At 39.9% G+C, this 24,471-nt stretch overlaps 1 protein-coding gene across 1 annotated transcript in view; it reads right to left on the reverse strand.

The window, feature by feature from the left end:
• The window catches only part of SCN8A (sodium voltage-gated channel alpha subunit 8), a 114,543-nt gene that overhangs the window by 50,910 nt on the left and 39,162 nt on the right, over positions 1-24,471 (reverse strand). Inside the window, exons 6-11 of the mRNA XM_087814664.1 lie at positions 22,924-23,145; positions 21,774-21,837; positions 21,318-21,459; positions 19,391-19,597; positions 18,255-18,548; positions 7,114-7,476 (exon numbers count right to left, since the gene is read on the reverse strand). Coding sequence (XP_087670790.1) covers positions 7,114-7,476; positions 18,255-18,548; positions 19,391-19,597; positions 21,318-21,459; positions 21,774-21,837; positions 22,924-23,145 — 1,292 coding nt within the window. The remainder of the gene's footprint in view (positions 1-7,113; positions 7,477-18,254; positions 18,549-19,390; positions 19,598-21,317; positions 21,460-21,773; positions 21,838-22,923; positions 23,146-24,471) is intronic.

Below are 24,471 nucleotides of genomic sequence, written 5' to 3' on the forward strand. Positions count from 1 at the left end.
CATGTGAAAGAAGCTAAGTAAAAAATACATATTGTAGCCCGGCCGGGTGTGGCTCAGAGGTTGAGCATCAACCTAGGATCCAGGTGATAGAGGTTCGATTCCCTAGTCAGGCACATGCCTGGGTTGCGGGCTTGATCCCTAGTCAGGGGCGTGCAGGAGGCAGCCGATCAACGACTCTCTCATCACTGATGTTTCCATCTCTCTCTCCCTCTCCCTTCCTCTCTCTGAAATCAATAAAGGTATATTTAAAAAAAAAAATACTGTATGAGTCCACAAGAATGAAAGAAAACTAATCCACGATGATACAAGCCAGAAGTAGTTGTCTGGAAAGGGGAGGAGATTGATTAGAAAAGGGTATGAGGGTACTTTCTGGGAGAATTTTGTGGTAAGAGGGCTTAAGGGACAATCCTCAACTAGTCAGAGAGCTCCTTCTCTGCCTCTGTTTCACCCACAACTTTGGTAACTCTTGGGTTAGGGTTAACCAATGTACTATTGCAATACAGAGGAGAATTCCTTTGAAAAAGAATATGTATGTGTAAATATGTATAAAATGTATCTGTATTTTGGAAATAAAGATCAACTAAACAAGAAAAGCAAAGGCTATTTATGCTGTGTCTGACATGGTGAGGGAGTTGGCCAACAACAAGTGTTTTAGCAGACTGAAAAGCAGGCAAAGGAATGGGAAAGCGTTATAGTGGGAGACAGAAAGGCTTCGGGTATGCCCTGATTAAAGGCTCTTGGCATGTGGCAGCTGCAGGCAGGTTAACTAAAAGCTGGGCATCCAATGTGCTTTGTTAGGGGTGCACATTTGGCTTTCTTTGGTTGGTCCTACATTGAAAGCAGGGACAAAAATTAGGGAAGTTGTTAGTTACTGACCAAGTCATGGCCATTTTGGGCTGATTGTTACAGAAGTTATTGTTTAGCTTCCTGGATTATCATGAGAGATAGCAATTTGGCTTCCTGTAAGTCTGACTTAAAGCAGGCTGGCTTCCTAGGCTGTTTATTGTAGATAAGGGGGTTGGTTTCTCGGGCAGGCTGTGGGTGAAAGTTCTATTTTTATACTATGATCAGGTCATTGTCCATTTGTATATGCAATCTCTAAATATTCATCAATCAGATTGATTAATGGAGAGAGATAATGTAAACATATTCACCACTGTTAACTGCTTAAGACTACATAAACTAAAACTGCCTACAAAGACCATTACATAAAAGTGCTAAGCATGGGGGGAGGGGAGGCGGTTAAGGGAGCATCCAGAGAAAAATATATCTTACTACTAAGAAAATCTAATCTGTTAAAATCAGGGTACACAGAATACCAAGATGGGTAGGTAGTTCCTGGAACTCCCTCCTTCCTAAGTGAGGTTTTGAAAACTGGGACTAAAAGTCCAGGTACTTGGCTATTGCTTCTTTTGAATTTTAAAAAATTTGAGCCCTGGCCAGTGTTGTTCAGTGGTTAGAGCATCAGCCTGTGGACTGAAGGGTTGCAGGTTGGATTCTGGTCAAGAGCACGTATCTCGGTTGCAGGTTCTATCCTGGCCTCAGTCTGCTGGAGGCAACCAATTGATGTGTCTCTCTCACATCGATGTTTCTGTCTCTCCCACTCCCTTCCATTTTCTCTGAAAAATCAATGGAAAAAATATCTTCGGTTGAGGATTAACAACAGCAAAAAACCCCCCAAAAACCTGAGATAAAATGCACATAACATAAAATTCAATATTTTAACCACTTTAAAGTGTACAACTCAGTGGCTTTTAGTATATTTACAATGTTGTACAACCATCACTATAGTCTGTTCTAGAACATTTCCATCATACCAAAGAGAAACGTGGTACCTGTTAGCAGATAATCCCAATCCCCACCTCTACCCAGCCCCTTGCAACCAATAATCTGCTTTCTGTCTCTATGGACTTGCCTCTTCTAAACATTTCATACAAATGGGATCATGTGATATGTGGCCTTTTGTACCTGGCTTCTTTCATTTAGCATAATGTTTTTCAAAATTCATCCATGTTGTAGCACATATCAAAACTTCATTCCTTTTTATGGCTGAGTCATATCCCATTATAGAAATGTATCACATTTTGTTTATCTGTTCATCAGTTGGTGGGCACTAGGGGTGTTTCTACTTTTTGGCTATTATGAACAATAATTTTATAAATATTAATGTCCAAGTTTTTGTGTAAACACCTGTTTTTAACTTTTCTGAGTATATCTCTAGGAGTAGAATTGCTGAGTCATATGGTAACTAACTCTATGTTTAAATTTTTTTTTTTTTTGAGTAACTGCCAAATTATTTTCTAAAGTGGCTGTTTACATTCCCACCAGCAATGATGGCTATTGTTTCTTGTGTCAGGCTACAGCCAACTGAAGGGAAGAAAACCGGCAGCAGACACTCTCCTATGTAAAGCAGCTTCATAGTCACCTTCCACCAAGAATCTGCCAGGGATTCTGTGAGGTTTACCTCTGCTATTGGCTCAGCTACCTGACTCTTTCACCTAGGACTAGAGGAAAGATCACGTACTTTCCCATTCCCTTCCCTATCTTTTCAGGTTTTGTATTTGGTAAATAGGTGAATACATAGATTTTCTTTGCTTTGTTGGGGAAGGAGGAGGAGAATGAATAACTTTTAGAAAAAGTCAGGAGCCTCTGCCTTTTGAAAATTCAGCCTCTAAGGAGCGGCGGTACAAAACTATCAGTAACAGAGGAAGAAATTAAGAATCTTAATTTTGTTCTTTGAAAGTTAAACTCAGTATATATTTGTTCCATTTCTCTTAACCCAAATGCAAAGTTTATTACAACATTTAGCCACTGACCTCTGACCTCCTAAATTATAGCTGTCCTCAAAGAGAGATTCTGCAACCTCTACAGATGGCAAATTCTGCCCAATTTCTACACATCTACCCCAGGAAGCTCAACTTGCTATTGATTCTAAATTGCTTTCACATGGAAATACATAATGGGAATCTATCATCCAGTCCAGTCATCTTTCTTGGAGCTAAAATTTAGAGCATTTTAGAAGAGGTCTTGAAATCTATCCATTTATCTCTATTCAAGTCTTTCTCAAAATTTTGTAGTATTTTGCTTTAAAATAATTGTACAATTCTTTCTTGGACAAAGGATTTTTAGAATCTCAAAAGGAACCCCACCCTCTCCAGGTCAAGCAATTCAGCAGAAACCCCGCTGTCTACTTTTCAGGGCCAAAAAGTCCAAAAAAGTATTGGGAAAGAAACAGAAACTGGATACCAAGACTCTGAATACTGAGAATGGGTCCAACAATATGCTGCACATTTTATGTATGTTATTACATTTTCTTCACAACAACCCTACAACAAAGGTCCTTTTATCTTTTTATTACAGATAGGGAAATGGGCTTAGAGAAGTTAATTTCCTAGAATCGCAGGAGTAAATAAAGAACTTGAGCTTTAGAGCTAGTATAGCATAGCGGTTAATGGTCAACACTCTGCAGTTAGATTGCCTGGATTCAAATGCTAACTCTGCCGCTTACTGTGCAACCAAGTACTTTCTAAGCCTTGGTTTCCTCCTTAGTGAAATGTAGACGATAGTAACTATCTGATAGGGTAGGGGCTGTGAGCATTAAGTGAGATAATGCTTGTTCATTTGCAAGCTAGTGTGTTGTAATTTCCAAATTATGTGTGATTTTTGGATTGTCAGTGGCATTTGCCTTCCTAATGAGTGAAGAGCTATGATTCTTACCTACTTTTCCAGCTCAGAAATGAAGACATGGGGAAAGTCCCCTTATCCTCTGTTTCACCAAAAAGCAAAAGCAGAAATTTCTAAACTGTCCAAAAAAAAAAAAAATCACCACTGAATCACAACTGAATAACTAATGAAGATGTGACAGTTTTTTATGAGACTCTGGTGAGATGATGGCTGCATGTCTTTTTTTTGTAGGGAATATATTTCTTAATTTGAGCCTGAAGAAAAAACATAGATGTGGCATCACCTAAGCATTAATATTGTGGGAGATCACTGTAAACCATTAGCCGCTACTACACCAATTCCCACAGTGTGAGTCTGCAACCGGAAGCACTCTAACAGTTCAGGCGAAGACAAGTTAATAATCCATGGCTGTAGACACATCCAAAATGTTTTGACAGTAAGAACTGCTACATCCTAGCCCAAAGAGGTATTAATGGCTGTCTGGCCTGTTCTGTATGTAACATTATTAATATATTGTGTCCTTCTAAGATAAATGACTGTTTTTCCCACTTCCCTAAAGGAGCTAATATTTAATCAGTCAGGAAGTTCTCTTTGGCATCAGGAAGACCTTGGTTCAAGTTCTATTTCTATAAGTCACTAAATCTCTGAGTCTCATCTGTTAATAGGATAAAGCACCTACCGAATAGGGTGGTTATAAGAATTAACCGAGAGAGTACATATAAAGTGCTTGGCAGAGTGCAGTAAGAACTCAGTGTGTGGTAGCTATAATTACTATGCTCACCGTAGAAAACTGGAAAGAACAGAAAAGTGTAAAAAAGAAAAAAAGCAATAATTTCCCCTCTCAAAGGCAACTACTGTTAATTTTATTTAGTCAGTCATCTTTTTTTCTATATGCAGTTTGTTCTCAAATAGATCTGATATACCACACAAACTATATGCATCCTGTTTTTGTCTATTTGGCGTATTAAAGTAGCTTAGATATTTCCTCACACCATTAACAACTAGGAAGTTGTCTATGGCTTTTTACAAAATAGTTTTTCTTAATTATGAAGCCCTTGGGAATAATACAGTCTTGCCGACCTCATCTTCCTGCCACTTTGGGATCTGACCTCCTGGCCTTGGGAATCCTCAAGTCTGTCATCATCATCACTTGGGGCCACGGCAAAGAATTTCCTAAGTGCCTACAGGGTGTTGAATGTGTAGGCTCCCAAACACCCAAAGGCAGTGCTCTGTCTTTACAATGTAAGGAGGTGCAGAAAGCCTTACATTCCACAGCCATCTGCTCAACTGCCTCTCAAATTTTTCTCCCACACAGTACAACAGAAGCTGCTATAAAAACCAAAAAACAAACCCCCAAACTTGCTCATCTGCCATAAGCTGAAGCCTCAGCTCCTTCCTGGACACCTTTTCTAATGCCTTCTCTTCAAAGAAAAAATGAAATGTATTACTGAGCTTAAATATTTTAAAAACTGCCAGGATATTAATATTGAATTTGGTTCTCAGCATCTGAATTGCCTCGACTGTACTATCCAGGCTGACCTACCCCTCATTCTTCTTGATTCCACTGCTTGCTTCTTCAGAGAATCTAATTATCTAATTGTGGAGCTCAAAATTGACCTCTCAACACAGAATTAGTGAAAATCAAACACAAATGAAATTTAAAGTAAAGATAATCATCTATAACATTTTGACCAACTATCTGGTTTGGAAGGGATGGTACAACCACTGTTTGTTATTATTGTTGTCCCTATTATTGCTGATCTTCCATAAACAGTTCTCCAAAAGAGCAATGGCTATGTGACTATGCAGAGAAGACGTTAAAATGAACTGAGAATCAGGAGATTGGGGTTTCTGAAAGGTCTAAGATTCTGGGTCTACCAGGGATGAACTGTATGACCTCAAGGAGCACAAATTCTCTGAACCTGCTTCCCCATCTAAAAATCAGGAATAACAGTCTATTTCCATTTTGTCAGCCTTACGGAATTTTTATTCAGAACAAATTAAATTATACATGTAAAAGTAATTTGCAGCTTGTAAAGAGCTATACAAATGTAAGAGGGGAAGTATTTTGTTTTTAAATAAAAAGGCAGGGAAAGAAAGAATGATTTCAAATACTACCTAATTGCCTTTTGCACTTTTATCTGTCGAGTCAACAACTGCCATAAAATGCTAAAAAACAGGTCATTCTGAATAACTCCATTCTTAATCATCTAATTTTCCTCCACACATGCATCATGCTAATTAAAGGATTGGTTATCTTCATGCTGTGTTAGATAGAGGAAACTGAAGTGTTAGAACAAAACAGACTGACATGCTATCTCAGGGAACTTATACCAGATAAGGAGGGGCTGAAGAAAGTTATGGAATTAAAGGTAGGAAGGATTTAGGATCACTGAAGTTATAAGAATTTAAAACTAGAAAAAAGGTACAAACAGCTTAGAATTTAAAGAAATGTTAAGAGATGGTTTTCCCGAAGAGGGGAGCCATTATCCAAACCCCTCGACAAGAGATTTTGTGAAGCTATTATATTCAACTCCTCCAGAGTCTGACATTTGATTACATTTAAAATTCATCTTTTGCTTCCCTTTCCCTTCCTCCCCCATATACCATGTGTTCCTGCCCCAACCTCCTATTTCTCCCTCCTCTGATTTATTTCCATTTCAATCCCTTTAATGTCTGGGTCCAGGTTTGCAAGTGTTTTCCTTAACCTCTCCTAGCCTGGCTCTCCCTGGTGTACACCTCCCACCCTTAGCATCAGTATGCACATTCCACTTTGGAAAAATTACATCTTATTCTTACAGAGGAGCCTTAGAAAATTATTCAAAACTATATTACTTTTTTAAATAAAAAGATAAGAGCTTTAAATGCCAAGCTGTTTCCCTAGGAGGAGAGAGGACGTGGCCAGGAGAAGCAGTGGTAGTTCCAAACAGGCTCAGACTTGGTCATGGTGGTGGCACGATGCTTGTCATTCCATCGGGGCAGGATCTGCTGGCCAGAGGCATTCAGTCAAAGCAGGTGTGTGTGTGTGTGTGGGAAACAGATAGGCAGATAGAGGGGGAGAAAGAGGGGGAGAAGAAGGAGGGGGAGAAAGGAGGTAAAATAAAAGACGGAATTCATAGAGGAAGAGGCACAGTGGGAAACAAGGAAAGATGGGGTCAATGGAGAGAGTAATAAAGTAAAAGGGAAACGGGAGAGTAAAAGGGGGTAGGGCTGAACAGAGAAATAAAAACAAACCAGGAGAGAGAAAACAGAAGTATTTGGGGTTGGTGGTGTAGAAACAAGAAGGGGGGGGGGGGCAGAGCGTGGGCGACACCAGGTGGAATGGGCGGAGCAGGGCGGGGGAGGGTGCAGGGAGACTGCCATGCCTAGCCTCGGTCTACACGGTTACTTCCTTACACTGTCATCGGTAGCTGCCTTATCTATTTTCACCTCTGGCAGGAGACGCCCGCCGATGTGGGAGCCGGGGCCGCCGATGAGGGACACCACGCCGTTGCAGTCCACGGTGCTGTTGCGCTTCACGCTGCGCCGCAGGCTGGGGAAGATGCGCGAGGAGCGGCTGCCCTGGCTGTAGCCGCTGTAGCCGCTGTAGCTGCTGCGGCGCTCGCGGGCGCGGATCGGGATGAAGAGCGAGTCGCGGCGGCCCTCGCTCTCCTCCACCGTGCTGTGCTCGTCATCCGCGAACTCGTTCTCAGAGCCCGGGTCCCGGAACCGCGCCGGGCCCCTGAAGCTGAAGATGCTGCTCTTGCTGTTGTGGCGGGAGAGGAAAGGGGAGCCCGGGATGCTGAGCAGTGACTGCAGGGGCAGAAAGAGAGAGAGAGAGATTGGCAGGGAGGAGACGGGCAGCTGACCCCCTGTAATCTGAGCAAAGGCTGTTAACTTGCCCAGCCCGGCCCTCCCCCCAGCATTCCTGCTGTCAGAGCACAAGTGTTTCCAGAAAGCACTCGGGGTGTTCAATTTCTACTACTACTGTTCGACACCCATTATTACTCACTTCTTGCCCCATACCCTTGAGATATACCTGCCTTTGACCAGTTAGCCACTCAAAAATCCTACTTGCTCTACACTCAAGCACTGCAACGACGCTTTTATCTCATGCTCTACGTAGCCAAAGCCCTGGGAACACATCAGTGTGTCTATTTCTCATACTACCGGCTCAACATGGAGTGTGCCTTTAATTTACTCAAGAGAGACTCATGCCACACTTGGCAAAAAGAAAGAATTTAAAAGTGGGTATCACTGGCTATTCCTTCAAGAAGAACATGCCCTGGAGGTCGACTACTATGCCAACAGTGGTCTTCAAGTCTTTTTGTTCAACTGGAAATTATTTATGTTCTCTTTCACTTTATTTTAAACTCCACAGCAATTTTTTTCACCAAAAGTTTCAATATTTGTAAATTATATAGTTCTCAGCACTGATATTTTAAAATAAATCTCCTTTACCACTTAGAAATTTTTCATTTCTTTCTCTTTCAACTCATGTTTCCTTTCCACATTCCTTAGAGAATTTTATGCTAATGTATATTTTATACTTTAATGTTTTTTACTGATCACCTCTGAATATTTTTCTGTAAAAAAGTATAAACTGTACTTGAAAAAAATTTAAATTTTCCTGTGACCATGAGTCTCTAAGAAATTTTAAAAACCCTCCTGAATTGAGTTTTTATTATTCTTATTAACACAATTGATCAAGATACAAAGATATATACTTTGTAATTACTAAGCTTAAAAATTTTAATTTATTAAAATTTTAATAATTTATTAAAATTTTTGTTTATTAATCAAAGAATTTATATGTTTATGAGCATAACCCATGGACACAGACATTGGTGTGGGGGAAACGTGGGGGTGGGATGGATGCAGGGTGGAGGGGATAAAAAGGCGACATCTGTAATATTCTCAAGAATGAAGATAAAGAAACTTAAATTCTTTTATTAAAATGTATCTCTTGCCCTAGCTTGTTTGGCTCAGTGGTTGGCCCACGGACTGAAGAGTTCTGGGTTCAATTCCTGCCAAGGGCATGTATCTCAGTAGCAGGCTTGATCCCCAGCCCCAGCGGGGGCACCTGTCGGAGGCAACCAATCGATGTGTCTCTCTCACATAAGTGTTTTTCTCTCTCTCTCTCTCCCTTCCACTCTCTCTGAAAAGCGATGGGAAAAAAATGTATGCCTTAATGAGATGGGTGAGATTTTTTTTCAGTTGGTGTTTTTGGTGTTTAAATATTTGTAGATAGTATTACTTATTAGAATGAGACATGGCTCAACATCAATTCCCCTTCCCCTACCCTTTTTTTTAAAGTATCTATTTTTAAAAATATATGTCTTTATTGATTTCAGAGAGAGGAAGGGAGAGGGAGAGCGATAGAAACATCAATGATGAGTCATTGATCAGTTGCCTCCTGCACATCCCCTACTGGGGGTCAAGTCTGCAGCCCGGGCATGTGCCCCCACCAGAATCGAACCTTGACCTCCTGGATCACAGGGTGATGCTCAATCACTGAGCCACGCCAGCCGGGCTCCCCTTCTCCCTTTTTAACACTAGATTTTTAAGTGCTAAGAAGCCTTATTAACATAAACAGCGTCTTGGAACAGAAGAATTTTGTTACAGTAATGTCACTCAAGTCTTTGAACTCCTGCCAAATTATATGCCAAAATCACATGGTAAGCTACCAGTAAAATTTATTTTAATAATCTATTGGCTAACAATTAAATTAGTTCCTCTTTCAATTTTGTTGAAAGCGAAGAACTTAAAACCACCCAACTTGTCAAAGGATTTATTACCTAGTTGTTAGAATTATTCTATTTCTTGATTTTTGTGGATACCAAAAAGGCTTTATTTATTATTTGCTAATAATTATATGGGTTAGTTTTATAGGGCAAGAGTACTCTTTTACTTAAAGGAACCTTATTTAACCAAAAAGAAAAGGTTAGAATAATCAAAATATTGTTAATTTCTATATATCATTGCCAATATTAATTTTTTAATAAAGTGAGGTTATTTTATCACATGCTTTAAAGCTATTTTCATCAAAACCTCAAAGCCACAGATTTGGCTCATTTAATTATGGAAATTGTCTATGCCCTCACTGCTAAAGCAACTGGCTAAATTAGACTTTTTCATAGGAAAAAGTATGACCTCACTTTTCATTTTTTTAAAATGTATTAGTATGTATCCCAGTGGTAATGATCTGACTCCTGAACTTAAAAGATCCCAATACCTTTGACTGTAACTCTGTTTCACTCTTGACAGAAGTCTGTAAGAGGTAAATTCAGAAAGACTTAGGATGGATTTTTGTTTCCTGGATTAAAAAAAAACTTTGTAGACACTAATATTTTCAATTGTCCCTTTGTTTGACACCCCAAAGATTTTTATACCTTAGGGTAATGTACTACATAAGAATTAGGATGACAGAGAAGTATGCCTTCCTTTTGTAAAGTGGGAGGAGGTTAACTGTGAAAAGGGAAGTGTAATGGAGAAATAGTGTGATTCTGGACTGAAGGGCTAACCTTGGGCACAGGAATAAGTGAAAGATCTGGGAATCAGGTTCCATAAAACTAACACTGCTTGGAAAGCCTTCAAGGACCCCAAGAGAATGCACCCTCAGTATGAGGACCACTGTTCTAAGAGAAAGAAACTGGACAAACAACTGGCTTTGGACAATCCTCCTTGCTACCCTGAGATATTTAGTTTGCCCAATTATGACTTTGAAGGAATTTTCAAAATAATTTTTAACTATATGAGATTTTTGCTTTAGAGTTTAGGTCTTAACCTTTTTGTAAAATGATTCCACTGTGAAAGTTCTTTGTGAGCTCGGACTCTACAATATAGTGCATGTATTATGTGTTAAAGAAATCTTTTAAAATAATACTTTTGATGATAACCCTGGAAGGGCTGTGGGGCTCCTCTTTAATATTTCCACCCATTATCTTTTTGTTACCAAGAACTCCATTTCTAGTTCTAGGCTTAAAATGCTTCCAGTTCATCTCTTTCTATAATGTATGAAGTCCCTGAGCTGGATTGGTATATTTTCTTTGGATATTTCTAGTTCCATCATATCCTATTCTCTCATTTGTATTTCCCTTGTTATGCAGTCTTTTCCTGCCTTAGCTCAAAGCAACTCACAAATCTCTGAGACAATAAATGAATTTGAACACTGTGGGCCACATCAAGAAAACTACTAACTATAGATTATTTGATATAAATGTCACTGTTAAATACATACCACATCCTGTATATAGGCCTCTAGAAAAGAGAATGCAGGTATGCAGTACCTCTGACACCTTTCCTGATCTCTCTGATTTGTCTTGCTCTTTTGCCCCAACCCTGCACCACAGAAGAGAAGCTGCATTGGTTGGATTCTAGAGTGTTTACAGGGTCTCATTTATGAACAGAGTGCCCTTTTAACACACAGTAGTGTTAAAAGGGCACACACATAGCCAGTTCTTATACTTCCTTCCTCCATGTTGTTGGATTAGGAAAGGGATCAGGGCCTCCTCCAACTCCCTGCTTGGCAATCCCCTTCTCACATTTATGTTAGGTCACCCTCACTGATTCATTTCCCTGAACCAGTTCTCAAAGTTTGATTCACAGACCAACCTTAGCGCATGACCTGCTATTGGTTTGCAATGAGACAAGAACAATTAAGAGGAGCATTTAGAAACTCTTAAAGCAGGTAGATATCACAACATCCAAAAGTGTGATAATTTTTCTAGAAATTTATTGTTATTTTATTTTACAACAGTATCAATTCATGAAAACTTGGGGAAAATAGAAACTGGTCCTTCACCACAGATAGTTTTAGAAATACCTCTCTAAACAATGTGGCTGGCCAGAAAATGGTGTTTTAAAATGTACCTGTGATTTTGTTTTAATTAGGTAAAGTGAGGGGACAGACACAGAGACAAATGCCTTTGAAAGAAGAGTTTATTACTTATAGTTCCTCAGAGAAGGGAATATACAGGGCCTCAAGGGGAGGTTCTAGGATTCTTAATGAGGCAGAAGCAAGGGGGAGGGGGGGGGCATGGCCTAGAGCCTTTACTGTGGTTTACTCCAGAAGGAATGAGTGAGGCAGAATAGGCACCTTTGAGCAAGTTTAGGATTGGAGAATTTAAGTAATTCCAGGCAGGCTCTGGGCTATAGGAGTGGTCCCTGTGGTTCACTAGCTGGCCCTGGAGGGATTTAGGGCAGGAAAAATACTGACTTGGTGTGTGAGTTAGATAAAAGGAATGGGTCGGGGAAATAAGGGTTTTGCATTAGTTGATTTACATATGAAAGGCACACTTCCAGGCAAGTAGCCTATTATCTCCAGGAATTAAGCTAGCACTGGGAGGGGCAGTCCCTACCCTGCCAGCAAGGCTTCTAAAATGTCAGAGCATCCTAAAATACAGAAAATAAAAACATGATTAAGACAGTAAGATTCCAAGATTGGGTTTAGAGGGGATAGGAAGTATCCTTGAGCTTCTACCTACATGTTCAGTTCTGTTTAATATAGAACACTGAGGTTCAGAGCATAAGTTTACATGTTAATAAATTATGCCTTGGGCATACATATCTCCCTTGAGGGCCTCAATGGAGAGAAATATGGCCAGGACAAGACAGGACACAGACACTCCTAGGCTCCTTTGCTAAATCCCATGATTGCCTTTAACAGCATCACTTCATGTCCTAAGAATGGTATTCAAGATCTTCCCAGTTTTGACCCTAATTTACTTTATCCATTTATCTTTCACTCTTTCCCCTCATTTACCTTACCATTCAGGCACACTGCCCTCAGATCTTTATTTTCTCCATTTCCATATACTCTGTGTTCAGCTGTGGAAAGCCTCTCGGTTCTCTGCTGCCCAGCAGCTTCTTCCTCTACAAACTTCCTTACTGTTCCTACAGCACTGGGCCCCTCTTCAGAGTCCATACTCTACTTTTTACTACAGTTCCTTAGGCACAGGCTTTATCTCTCCTTTTCAACCAGCTACAAGGGGACACTGCCTGATTTATCTTTATTTCTCCTGGAGTTCTTTGCACACTGTAGGTACAACATTTAATTTAATTTAACTAACATGAATTTAGGTTCTACACTGTAAATTAAATACCCACCTCAGCACTGTTCCATAACCTCGTTGGGTCACTACCTCACTTCTGACAGCAAGCTTCCTTGGACTGAATGTTGGGAGCTAACACTACCTGAAACATTAGGTTTACACACTGGGAAAGAGGTTTGACTTTTTTGACAAACGATCGCTAAATACTTACTGTGTGCTAGTGATACAGAAACAGTGATGAACAAGACATACAACATGGTTCCCACCCTCTTGAAACTTGTAGCCTGGTAGGAAATCCTATACACTATGTCAGGTCTAATACATGGACTATTCTTAACTGATAGGAAAGTGAAAAGGAAGATTATGATCAATTCAGTAACCTACACCCACTTAGAAATGAGGATCCGAAGACAGCAAACCCAAAAGGAAGCAATTTACCTATTATTCTTTAACCCTCGTTTCATAATTGCAAAAGAGCTGACTGTAATAACTGTGTGAGGGGAAAAGATGACTTGCTCCATTGCTCCTTGTACCCTGCATCCAGTCCTGATCTAGTCCATTCCCCAAGGAGACACATCCTGAGGGAAGCCACCCCAGCCCTCCCCAATCTCATTGTATTCAGGAATCCAGATAGTTTATCAGATGAGTTTGCCCCTTACTTCCTGTTTTCAAAATCTTTCCAGTCAATCAACCAGGAGATTCTGGTCCTTTTTAGGCAGTTGCATAACAGCTAACTAAAAATACTACCTTAGATCTAGGTGTCTGTCTAGAAGAGTGGCTCTGGGGTGTTCCTGATTTGAGGGAATGGCCCTCACATTCCACAGAAAAATTAACTCAGGATTTAGGGCATCCATGTGACCCGTCTGTTGGGGTGGGGCTTAACAATGACTGAGATGTTTAAAATGTGATAAATTGGTGTTTAAATGTTTTATTTCCATGCCACAGTTCACTTTTTCTTTCCACTACAGCAATGGGTCTTAAACTGTGGTCTGGGGACTCCTAGGGTCCCTGTGACCCTTTTAGGGGAAGGGGTCACAAGGTCAAAACTATTTCATAACAATACTAACATGATATCTGCCTTTATCACTCTCATTTTCCCATAAGCATACAGTGGACGCTGTGAGCCTTACAGTTTTGCAGTATTTAATGACTTTTCTGATGAATCTAGTAGTGATAATAGTGTATGTGATTTTAAAATATTGTGCGTCAGTACTTGGGAGATCTGCATAACTCAGGGAATCAGCATTTCCAATATGATCAACATGTGATGCTACAGATCTTTCATGAGTTACAGATCTGTAGTGAAAAATACCACAAAGGATTTTAATGTAATAGAGTACCAAGTTAATGATCCAGTTTCTGATTCCACATTGTAACTAATCATTAAAACTACCACTGTCCAGGAACAGCATCAAAGAAGAATATTCACAATTATCTTAAAAGATTATTAAAATATTCCTCCCTTTCCCAAGTACATGTGTAAGAAACTAGATTTTCTTCAAATACTTCACCCCCCCCCCAAAAAAACCCCAATATATTGCAACAGAATGAGTACAGAAGCATATATATTACAGCTGTTGTCTTTTAAACCACAGGTTAAAGAGATTTGCAAAAATGTAAATGGCACTACTTTTTCCACTAATTTTTTTGTTCTGAGAAACAGTTACTTTTTACAAAAATATGTACAACTTGTATTAAACATATAATCAGCTTATCATTGCTATTTTTAAATAAATCAGTAAATATTTTTAAATTCCTTAATTATAATTTCTAATATGATAAAAGCACATTTTAAAAAGTTCTTTAGGGTCCTCAATAATTTAAAAAAATACAAAGGGGTCCCAAGACCAGAAAGAGAGAACTGCTGCAATACAAGAATTAAAATGCTTTGCAAAAATGGACTCAATCTAATATTTATAAACTGTCCTAAGCCCTAAAAACACAGCAGTAATTTTATAGGGAAATGTGTAGGAGCTAGGTTGGGCAGATGTCTCAAGAGGATGTCAGAAGATCTGGCAGTGAAGGACACTGAAGTACACTTGAACTGTGCTGTGGGAAAACTGAAGCCACATTCACTGTTAAGCCAACAGGGGAGATGACCATTTATGTGTGGAAGTGAGTGAGGAGGGGATGACTATAGACTATAGTGATTACAGGCACATGCTCTGCAGTCAGGGGGAACTGGTTCAAATTCTGACACTAACATTTACTAGCTATATAACCTTAGACAAGTTAGTTAATCTCTCTAGGCCTCAGTTTCCTCAGTCATTCTTCCAGATAAAATCAGAGAAACTGCAGGAGAGTCCTGGGGCAAAGACTATTACTACTGTGTGGGGCTTCAAAGCAATCCTTGGCAGTCAGCCATGGCCTGTAGAAATCGGTAATTTTTTTCAGATGGGGAAGTTAGAAGAAGTGAACATTTTTATGCAAAGCAGGACATCTCAGAAGGCCAGATTTATGTTTTGAGCTATGGAGCAATCAGTACAACTCTGTGCTAAAGCGTTTGGATTAATCAGAAACCATTCAGTAGCAAAGTGTTAACAGCACTAAGGAATTCATTAACTAGCTCAATGATGGTTCGCCAGACAAGGGCTGGATTACAACAAAGTTACAATCATACTTTTCCCCAAAAGAGGCTGAAGTAGCAGAGAGGTGAGGTGAAAGTGAGACAGCTGGCTCCAGGCCATAAGGAAGTCCCAGATGGGGTTAAATATCAGTTTTATAAAAAAGTCCTTCATTTATTTGTCCAACACCTATCTGACTGTTAGCCATGTGCAAAGCAGCAGGCCTTGACTTTAGGACTTTGAGAGGAGGATATGAACATAAGAAAATATAGTATCACAGAGAGTAAAGAGGTATATATAAAATACAATGAAAATATGAAATCATTTCCAAGTGGTTGTGGAATGGGGGAGGTCAGGGAAGGTTTCTTGAGAGAAGAATTTGAAGAATAAGTATGATGTAGACATTCAGAGATGGAAAAATAGGGCATCTTAGAGCGTTTCTAGAGCAAAACAGAGGGCAGAAAACAAACATCATATATGAGAAGCATCTAGTAGTTCACTTGGTTTGAGAATAGGGTGCTTAGTGACTAGAGATTGAAAAGGCAGGTTGTGGCCAGGAGAAGGGGAAGTGCTATAAATTCAATGCTAAAGGGTTGGGACTTCATTAGGAAATAGAGTAAATCTGATTAGGGGAATTCTCTCTCCTATTCTTCTTAACAACTATTCTGAACTGTCAATATTTTCTTTAAAACCCCTACTCAATCTCTCATTCCCTTCAGTAAGATTTTAAATTTCCTATATTACTGAAAACTAGAGAGTATCTGGTATCATCTTCCTCAACTTCTTACTCCCTTTCTATAAATATATCCATGCCCACCCTTCCCTATTTTCCCAATCTTCCAAGACTGTGCTCTATTTTCTTTTCTATTCTACCACATTTTCTATCTCCATCTCCCCTTCTTCTGGGTTTCCCTCCCCCCACAGATTATAAAAATGCTTATTTTCATCCATATTCTTTAAATAAGCTTGAGTGAGAAGTCTACACCCATTGTATCCACTTCCCACTCAATATGGCATCCATCCTGACTCTGGGCTGAAACGTGTCTTTATAGTTCTCAATGCTTTAGATTGCTAAATTCAACAAACATTTCCAATCTGATCTCACGAAGCAGCGATCACTCCCCTGCCTCCTCCATCCCTTGTGTTCTCTTAGCATCTCTAATGGCCACTCATTTATTTCCCTTTGTGAGCTTTATCTCCACCGCCCACGAACACCAGTGGTTTTGTCCTTGGCCCACTGTTCTATCAACACAGTACCTGTGAGTAATCTCATCAAGTTTCATGATTTCAATCACAACCTCTCAGCTCAGGACCTCTTTTGTGAGCTATCATTTGACCATGCATGTGCCTAAAAGACCTCTCTACTTGGTTATCCAACATATAATTCAACTGGGTATATCCAAACTGGAATATACTTTTTTTCAAATGCCCTTCCTTCTAACTGCTCCCTCACTAACACACATAACATTACCTGACAAACTGCTATTTATCCTTTATTTACCTTCCCCAGATAATCTTTGCTGAACCTCTGGGTTGGGATAGATCTGTGCCCTCCAGCATATCTCAATTATGAAACAGAGCCGTTGATGCTATTATATAAGTAATTTTTAAATGTATCCCGCTGCTCCACTACACTGTAAGCTTCCTAGGTCAGGGATGGTGTTTTAATCATTTTTTAATCTGTACGACCTAGTATAATCCTTGACACATGGTAGGCACTCCATAACTGTTTGGTGATGAGTAATGAGCTATGTTTTAGGAATCGATTATATGACAGTATATAAAACACAAAGGATCCCTGAGGGAGAAGGACCAGAGGAAACAAGACTGCAGTGGATAACTGTAGAAGAACAAAATAATACAAAAGTCTGAACCAAGATCAGATTAATAAGACTAGAAAGAAGGGGATGGACACGAGAGATATTGCTCTGATAAAATGAGTAGGACTTGCAAAGACTGAACTAGGAGGTGAGAGATGCAAAACAGAGACACAATGGCCCCAGCTGGGTGGCTCAGTTGGTTGGAGTGTTGTCCCGTATACCAAAAAGGTTGTGGGTTCGATTCCCGGTCAGGGCACATACCTAGGTTTCGGGTTCAATCCCCAGTCAGGGTGCATACGGGAGGCAACCAATCTGTGTCTCTCTTCTCTCACTTCGATCTCTCTCTCTCTCTCTAAGGTCGATAAACATATCCTCAAGTGATGATTAATAATACTTTAACAAAAGAGACAACGAGTCATCCCTGGGAAACAAGAAAAGACACTGGATACAATGTCATAGCCAATAATTGTAATCTATTCAATACCTTATGAACTTTCCAGCATTTCTTTAAAATGAGGAATTAAATGGCCTAAGAATTGGATTTTAGTGGTGTTCTTTGAAATCCAAAAATATCTGTTATGTGACAATACTTATAGTAATAGAATGCTCAATAATTACCCATAAGTCCTTCCCCCTCTCTTTCTCTTAGTTTCCCCATTTATCAAAGTTGGGTAAATGGAGGCTTTTAATCTACCACAGGCTAATTTATCATCATAACACTATATATAGCTAGAATAATTAATTACTAAAACTCGCCACACTCAAATAAGGTGACCGAAAGAGTTTCATCACTTTTTAAAAATCTAGTTATTTGCAATTCTTTCATAGAGGTGTTTGTGCTAAATTCTGATGTTCAGATGCTAAGGGGAGAAACATCTTCCTAGTGTTTTAGAACACAGGCCTGCTGGTGAGACATAGACTTTACTGCTGCAGTAAGTCTGCCCAAGGTCATCACATCACCCTAGGGCTGGCTTTAGAGCAGAGTACGGTCTGAATGTGCCGGAAACACTTCCTCCTAGAGGAGCACAGGGAGCATGGAAAGGCAGGCCTGAGGATGCAAGGATGGGTCTGGGATACGGAAGCCAAAGGGGAATAAAAGGATCAAGCGAGATTAGAAATTTCTTAGGCTCTGTGACCCAGTGCGAAGAGTTTACCTGATTCATGATGGAAAATTTCCTCCCTATTCTGTTGTCTGGCAGCCGAATGCCCTTCCTCTTCATTCCATCTTCTGACTCTGACTTAAACACCTTCTCAGGATCTCCCTTCTCCTCTCCTTCAGAGAGTTCCTTCTGCTTCCTCTTCTTTCTCCTGTTACGTCTTTCCTTAGCACTCTTGGAACTGAGTTTAGAAATTTCAGATGAGCTCCGAGGTGAGCCTCCCCCTTCTTCACCTTCTTCCTCTATGGCATCTTCTGAGACAGTTCCTGCCGAAGTAGCCATTGCAGCAGCCTAGGAAAGGAGCCACAGCAACAGACCAGATCAGAAGCAATTACCTGGAGTCACCCAAAGCCAAGCAATTAGTGCCGATCGTTTCCTTTCCCTGAGATAGGGAAAGGAGGGAGAAAAGGAGGAAGGAGAAACCAGCCAGTTAGGAGACTGTGGCCAGGGCCTGCCTGTGTCCATTTTCTGGCTGAATATGCATTGTGGCACACAGCACTAAGTAATCAGAGCAGAATCCAGTTGTGAGAACTCTGGGATTTATTCTCGAGTATCTCAGATAAGAACTTGGCTGTCTTCTTAGCGTCAAACAATCTTTTCTGGGCAACTCTGAAAATGAATGCTAAGAAACTCCATTATATATATGGGCCTGACAATGTAAAAATACATGTACATTTGGATAAAGATTAGAAAGTAAAGTGTTAGGGTGGTAGGGTTATATATTTGCTTTTCAAATTTTACATTAGTATTTTACCTATATCTTATTTTTAATTACAATCAATGCTTTTCTAAGACCACAGAGAATCTCTGAAGGAAATCCTAATGTTTTCCTCAAAAAAAAAAGGCTATGCTTCCATGAAGCACTATATAAACTTCTCTAGCCACTTTTTTCTCCCCAGCCATCATGGCAATTGAAAAATTCAACAAAAGACCATACTAACAAACAATTTGGCCATTAAGACAAATAGAATAATTGAAACAACCACGTGCAGTTGTCAACTGGGTATTTTAATCAGCTCAATAACTTCTATTTGACAATGTGCCTAAAAGAGATCAACTGGAGTGGCAATTAGATGGGGCCTTAGTCATGGCAATTTGGCAGGCAGGTCTGTTGCAAAGAATTAATCACCAACCTGTGCCTCTTCCTGTTGCTTCTTAAGTTGCTCCAACATTGCTTTGAACTCAGCCTCTTTCTGCTCTGCCTCCTCCAGTGTTGCCTGATTCTGCTCTTCATAAGCCATGGCTACCACAGCCAAGATCAAGTTCACCAAATAGAAAGAACCCACGAAGATGACCAAGACGAAGAAGATCATGTATGTTTTCCCAGCTGCTCGTAAGGTCTGCAAAGATAAAGACCATTTTCAGTGTTACTTGCATCAGTTGACAGGTGGGTGAATGTTCCTCGGTAGGGGCTCTGCTGCATTTTGGATAGGACAGTCCTTCACTGAGTGGTACTACTTCATACTGCAAAGCACTTAGCGTGCCCAATGGCCGAGGGCCTCAGTATCCTCAACTCACTGTAAATGCCAGTGTTACCTCCCATTCACTGTGCAAAAAAAGTCCTCTTCCATTTCCAAATACTCCTAATATATTACTTTCATAGGATTTTTTTTTTAATAGAAAAAATGCTTTGGGCTAAGAATTACATTTGACTTTGTCAGTTGGCTCTAAAACAAATATAAGAATACAAGACTTCAGCTCATTTATCTACTCGCCCTCAAAGAGTATTAACAGACAAATTCCATCTCTGGGATCAGATCCAAGTCACAGGAAGTCCCCACTGTGAGTGACATTCTCCCTTATCCTTCCATAATAGAATGGATTTTTAAAGAGGACATGACATAAAGGATCATGGGGGAAAAGGAAAAAGGCAGAAGGATCCTAGGACTATTCATCAGCAGCAAGCAAACAGACATCAAAGAACAACTGGGTTTAGGTCAGGGATACGTAACCCACCGTTACTTAGTTTTCTTCTTTCTTCTTTTCAACTACAAATATTTAAATGAAATTTAACATCAATCATAAATACTGCATAAGAAAGATTCGGACCTGAGGGGGAACTCTAGGTTGTCCAACAGAAAGTAAGAATTCCTTAGGGGATCTCAATTAGAAGCTTCCCTTAAAGAGGTCCCATCATGCTTGAGGGGACATGTTTCTCATTCTCAAACTAAATGGCATCATCAAATGCCAAAGTCAAATAGAAAGCAATGGATTAGCATAGAATTTCTAAGCTGGAAGACCCTGTGCAATTACCTAGACTAACTTCTTCATCACAACCAGCAAAGTTAAATGATTTGCTCAATCACCAATGTAGCCCAATAGGATGGTACTGACCTTTTTTTTACCTGTCACAACCTGCCTGAACAAGTCCAAATATGTTACGAATCTCAAAAATGTTGATAGATTTAGACTCCAAGGTCCTTGTGGATAGAAATCTCATCTTTATAATGTCCGGCATAGTGCTTTGCACAATATGTTTTACTAATACTTCTTAAAAAGATGCCCTAAGACCAAAAATCCAAAAGCAGAAATACTGCAGATGGTTTGGTGAAACAATAAAAAGTAGGAAGAGAGAGCAGATTCCTAGGCAAGGTAAGAGGCTGTGATCCGCTCCAGCTATACATGACTGAGCATTAAAGAAACAGGGACAAGCCTGGCCAGGCATGGCTCAGTGGTTGAGCGTCGACCTAGGATCTGTGCGATCGGGGTTCGATTCCCGGTCAGGGCACATGCCCGTGCTGTGGGCTCAATCAATGACTCTCTCATCATTGATGTTTCTATCTCTCTCTCTGTCTTCTTTCGTCTCTCTGAAATCAATAAAGATATATTTAAAAATAAATAAATAAATAAATAAATAAAAAAATTAAGAAACAGGGACAAGAGCTGAAAGAATTCACTTAATTTTATAGACCAGAGAAATACCAACCTAAGATTACTGTATAATATCTTCACTAAAGGTCTCTTACACAGAATGTGCCCAACCTCACATATCCTCATGCAAACTCTATCACCAAAAAAAAAAAAAAAAAAGGTAGCACTTGAAAAAGAGGTATTATTTACCAACTGATACAAGTTTTCCCAATAGTCCTGGGTCATAAGACGAAATAATGCCAAGAAGGCCCAGCTGAAAGTGTCAAAGCTTGTGTAACCGTAGTTGGGGTTCCTTCCTGCTTTCATACACTGGTATCCCTCTGGGCATTGCCTGAGGAAAGAAAGGGAAGTTCAGGGTATTTCAACATAGTTCTATTGCATCAGCTGTAAGTCATGTCTATGACCTTGTAGATAATAAATAACCATCTATAGAGCCAGCTAACAAATGGGATTTAAGAAGAAGAAGAAGAGAAAAAGAGGGAAGAAACAAAGTAGCCAGGTCAATTGTTTAAGAAAATATGTTAGTCCCAATGTTAGATCCAATTAGGGTCTACCACATGAGCAAAAAGAAAAGTGAAAATATTGTGCATTTTTATCTGAAACATAATTTTAAGGGTGGAGAATAAAACTAGGTGAGCTACTTACCCAGCATCAGAGCTGTTCCCACAGAGTAGAGGTTCTAGCATGCCAGGAACTGTGTAAAAATTTGCTAGAAAAGTTTGAAGAGGCAGGAAATAAATAAGGCAGATTTAAGTGAATGAGAGAAAAAAGGTTACACTGTTCCTAACTAGACCCAGCAGAAACAGTTATTGATTTTAGCTCATATAAATCTTTTCTGACAGCCATGAAACCTGATAAGAATTCTTTCCCATCATTTTCCTATATGTATTTAAAAATGAAAAGTGCTACCATAAAGCCCTTAATGCAATGCTCTTTTCCCAGACACCTGACCTCCACTCGTACTTCAAATCTACATGCCAGGTTCTGGTACTTGAATCAAAGGGGTCTAAGAGGGTTTTCTGAACCTTAACCCCTTTATACAACTTTATCCTTCTAGCCTTATAACTTCTCTTTACCACAGATAAACTAGAAATCCTCATTGACCACTAGTGACCATGTCTTATATTAAAGTGGAAGGCATGTTTCCCTTAACTGTATATATCCCTGAAATCCCCTTTGCAATATGTTCTTTTGACTACTTAACTGCCTTTATTTCCTCAAGAGTAACTCATAGTGATACTGTTAACATCTCCCCATTACTTCATAGATGCATTACAACCACCAAATGTTCCTTAGTTTAAGACGCAAGTGTTTTGGTTCCTGAAATGAAATTATTAAAACTCCTTACCTGTAATAGGATCAAATGGTGCCTTAGAGATTACCTGACTCCTTAGACCAGATCAGTTACTGAGGTCTTATAGTATTAAGAAAGCTTACGAGGTATATGCTGGACCAAATGTTTAAATATCTCAAGCAACACAACTAGGGAAAAAAGTATTTCTATCAAGCCACTAAGCCTGATTTTCAAAGCAAAAGTTCAGAAGTACATGTGACAAAGCTATAAAGTTTCATTTTTGTTTTAAAGGCAGGGAGGGGGAAGAAAGGGCTGATGTTTGAGAGCTTCTGAACACAATCCTACCTCAAGGAAAGGGAGTAACTTCACAAGGCTACCTCCAGTAGCACTGGCATTCCTTTCTGGCCCCAACTACATTTTTAAAGCCCAGTGGTGGCTTCTGAAACATGTAAACTAGAGACAGATTTTTCTTTCTCCTCTTGCAGAGAAGGGGCCACCTACTTTTATTGTTGATATACTCTTCCCAATCAAAGCCTCTGGTGCCATTTTCAAGATAGCTCTCATTGAAGTTTATGGGCCACACAACACACTTGTTTCGCAGGTTTCCCATGAACAGCTGCAGTCCGATCAAGGCAAAAACACTCAGGCAGAACACTGTCAGGATCATCACATCTGACAGCTTCTTCACGGACTGAATTAGGGCACCCACAATGGTCTTCAGGCCTGAGGAGACAGAACCCCCAGAATCAGAGTCACTCCATAGCCTTCCCCACCTCCCCCAGCCTCCCTCTTGGCTACTGGCTCCTACTCCTCCCCATAGCACCACCCTTGAAACATAGCCACTCTATCTTTTATCCATGAGAATAACAACAGGTCAGCAATATTATCACTTTTTCCAGAAGTATCAATTTTTAAGTCACTAAATTAAAAAAAAAGTTCCTTCTCCAACATGTGGCTCTTTTTTCTTCCTGGAAACACTCTCCTGTCTCTGACTGCTTCTCAGCTCCTAAATGAGTCAAGCTTTCACTTGCGTCAGGGCCTTCATATGTGCTAGTCCTTCTGTCTGGAATGCTTCCTTCCGTTCCCTTGTCCTACCTATCTAACTCCTGTTCATCCTTCTGGTCTCAGCTTAAGTATCAGTTCCCCCGGAAAGCCTTCCCTGACTTTACAACTCTTCTCCTTCCCCCATGATTATTACTATTTTAATAGCACCTTATACTTTCCTCTGTAGCATTTATCGTGGTTATAATGAACTATGTCTGTCTTGTTCACAGCTGTAGCTATACTTCCTAGAACCCAGCAGGTACTCAGTAAATATTAGCTGAATAAACAAATGGAAAAAACAGGAACTGAGGAGGCTTCTAGGTTGGAAAGAGAACTACCAAAAGTTTAAAAGCCAATAGTAAGTGGGAAGGTACAATAATATTTCCCCAAGAGCTCTGGAAATGTGTTGAAAGGGTTAATTATTATCAATTGAGTATTTATGGTTCGTTTTTCCATTTAAAAATACACCTTTTCTGTATCACATATATGCCCTGTTCTCTACAACTGACCTTTTACTGTCCTAGATTAAAAACAAAATAAAAAATATATATAACCTACTTGAATCTGAGATTTAAATGCAAGCTACTGGTTCCAATTTGAACCTGAAGGTACATTTCTTAACTGTACAGGGAGAGATCAGTGACGGGAGACAGAAAAATATGGTTGTGGGTTCATGATGTTCGGGTCAAAACTGAGTCTACATAGCTCTCCTGGGCATTGCCAGACATTAGACTATCCATAGGACATGGCCAACAAAGCACCGAGCACTCCTGGGTGACAATGCACCAGACAGGCAGGAGGCAGACACAGAGACTTGACACATGGGCCTCGGGAGGGATCTTATCTCTGATTTACTTCTGAAGGCAAGAATGTTAGATGTAAATATAAGGGAAATCTCTATCCTGGCCTTGAAGTGTGAGGCTGGGTAGATATTTATGAATCTTAACCAAATTATACCACTTACTTATATGACCTGAACAATACACCTAACCTCTTAGAATGTCA

The sequence above is a fragment of the Miniopterus natalensis genome, chromosome 2 (genome assembly GCF_054644295.1).
Source record: "Miniopterus natalensis isolate mMinNat1 chromosome 2, mMinNat1.hap1, whole genome shotgun sequence".
NCBI lineage: Eukaryota > Metazoa > Chordata > Mammalia > Chiroptera > Miniopteridae > Miniopterus > Miniopterus natalensis.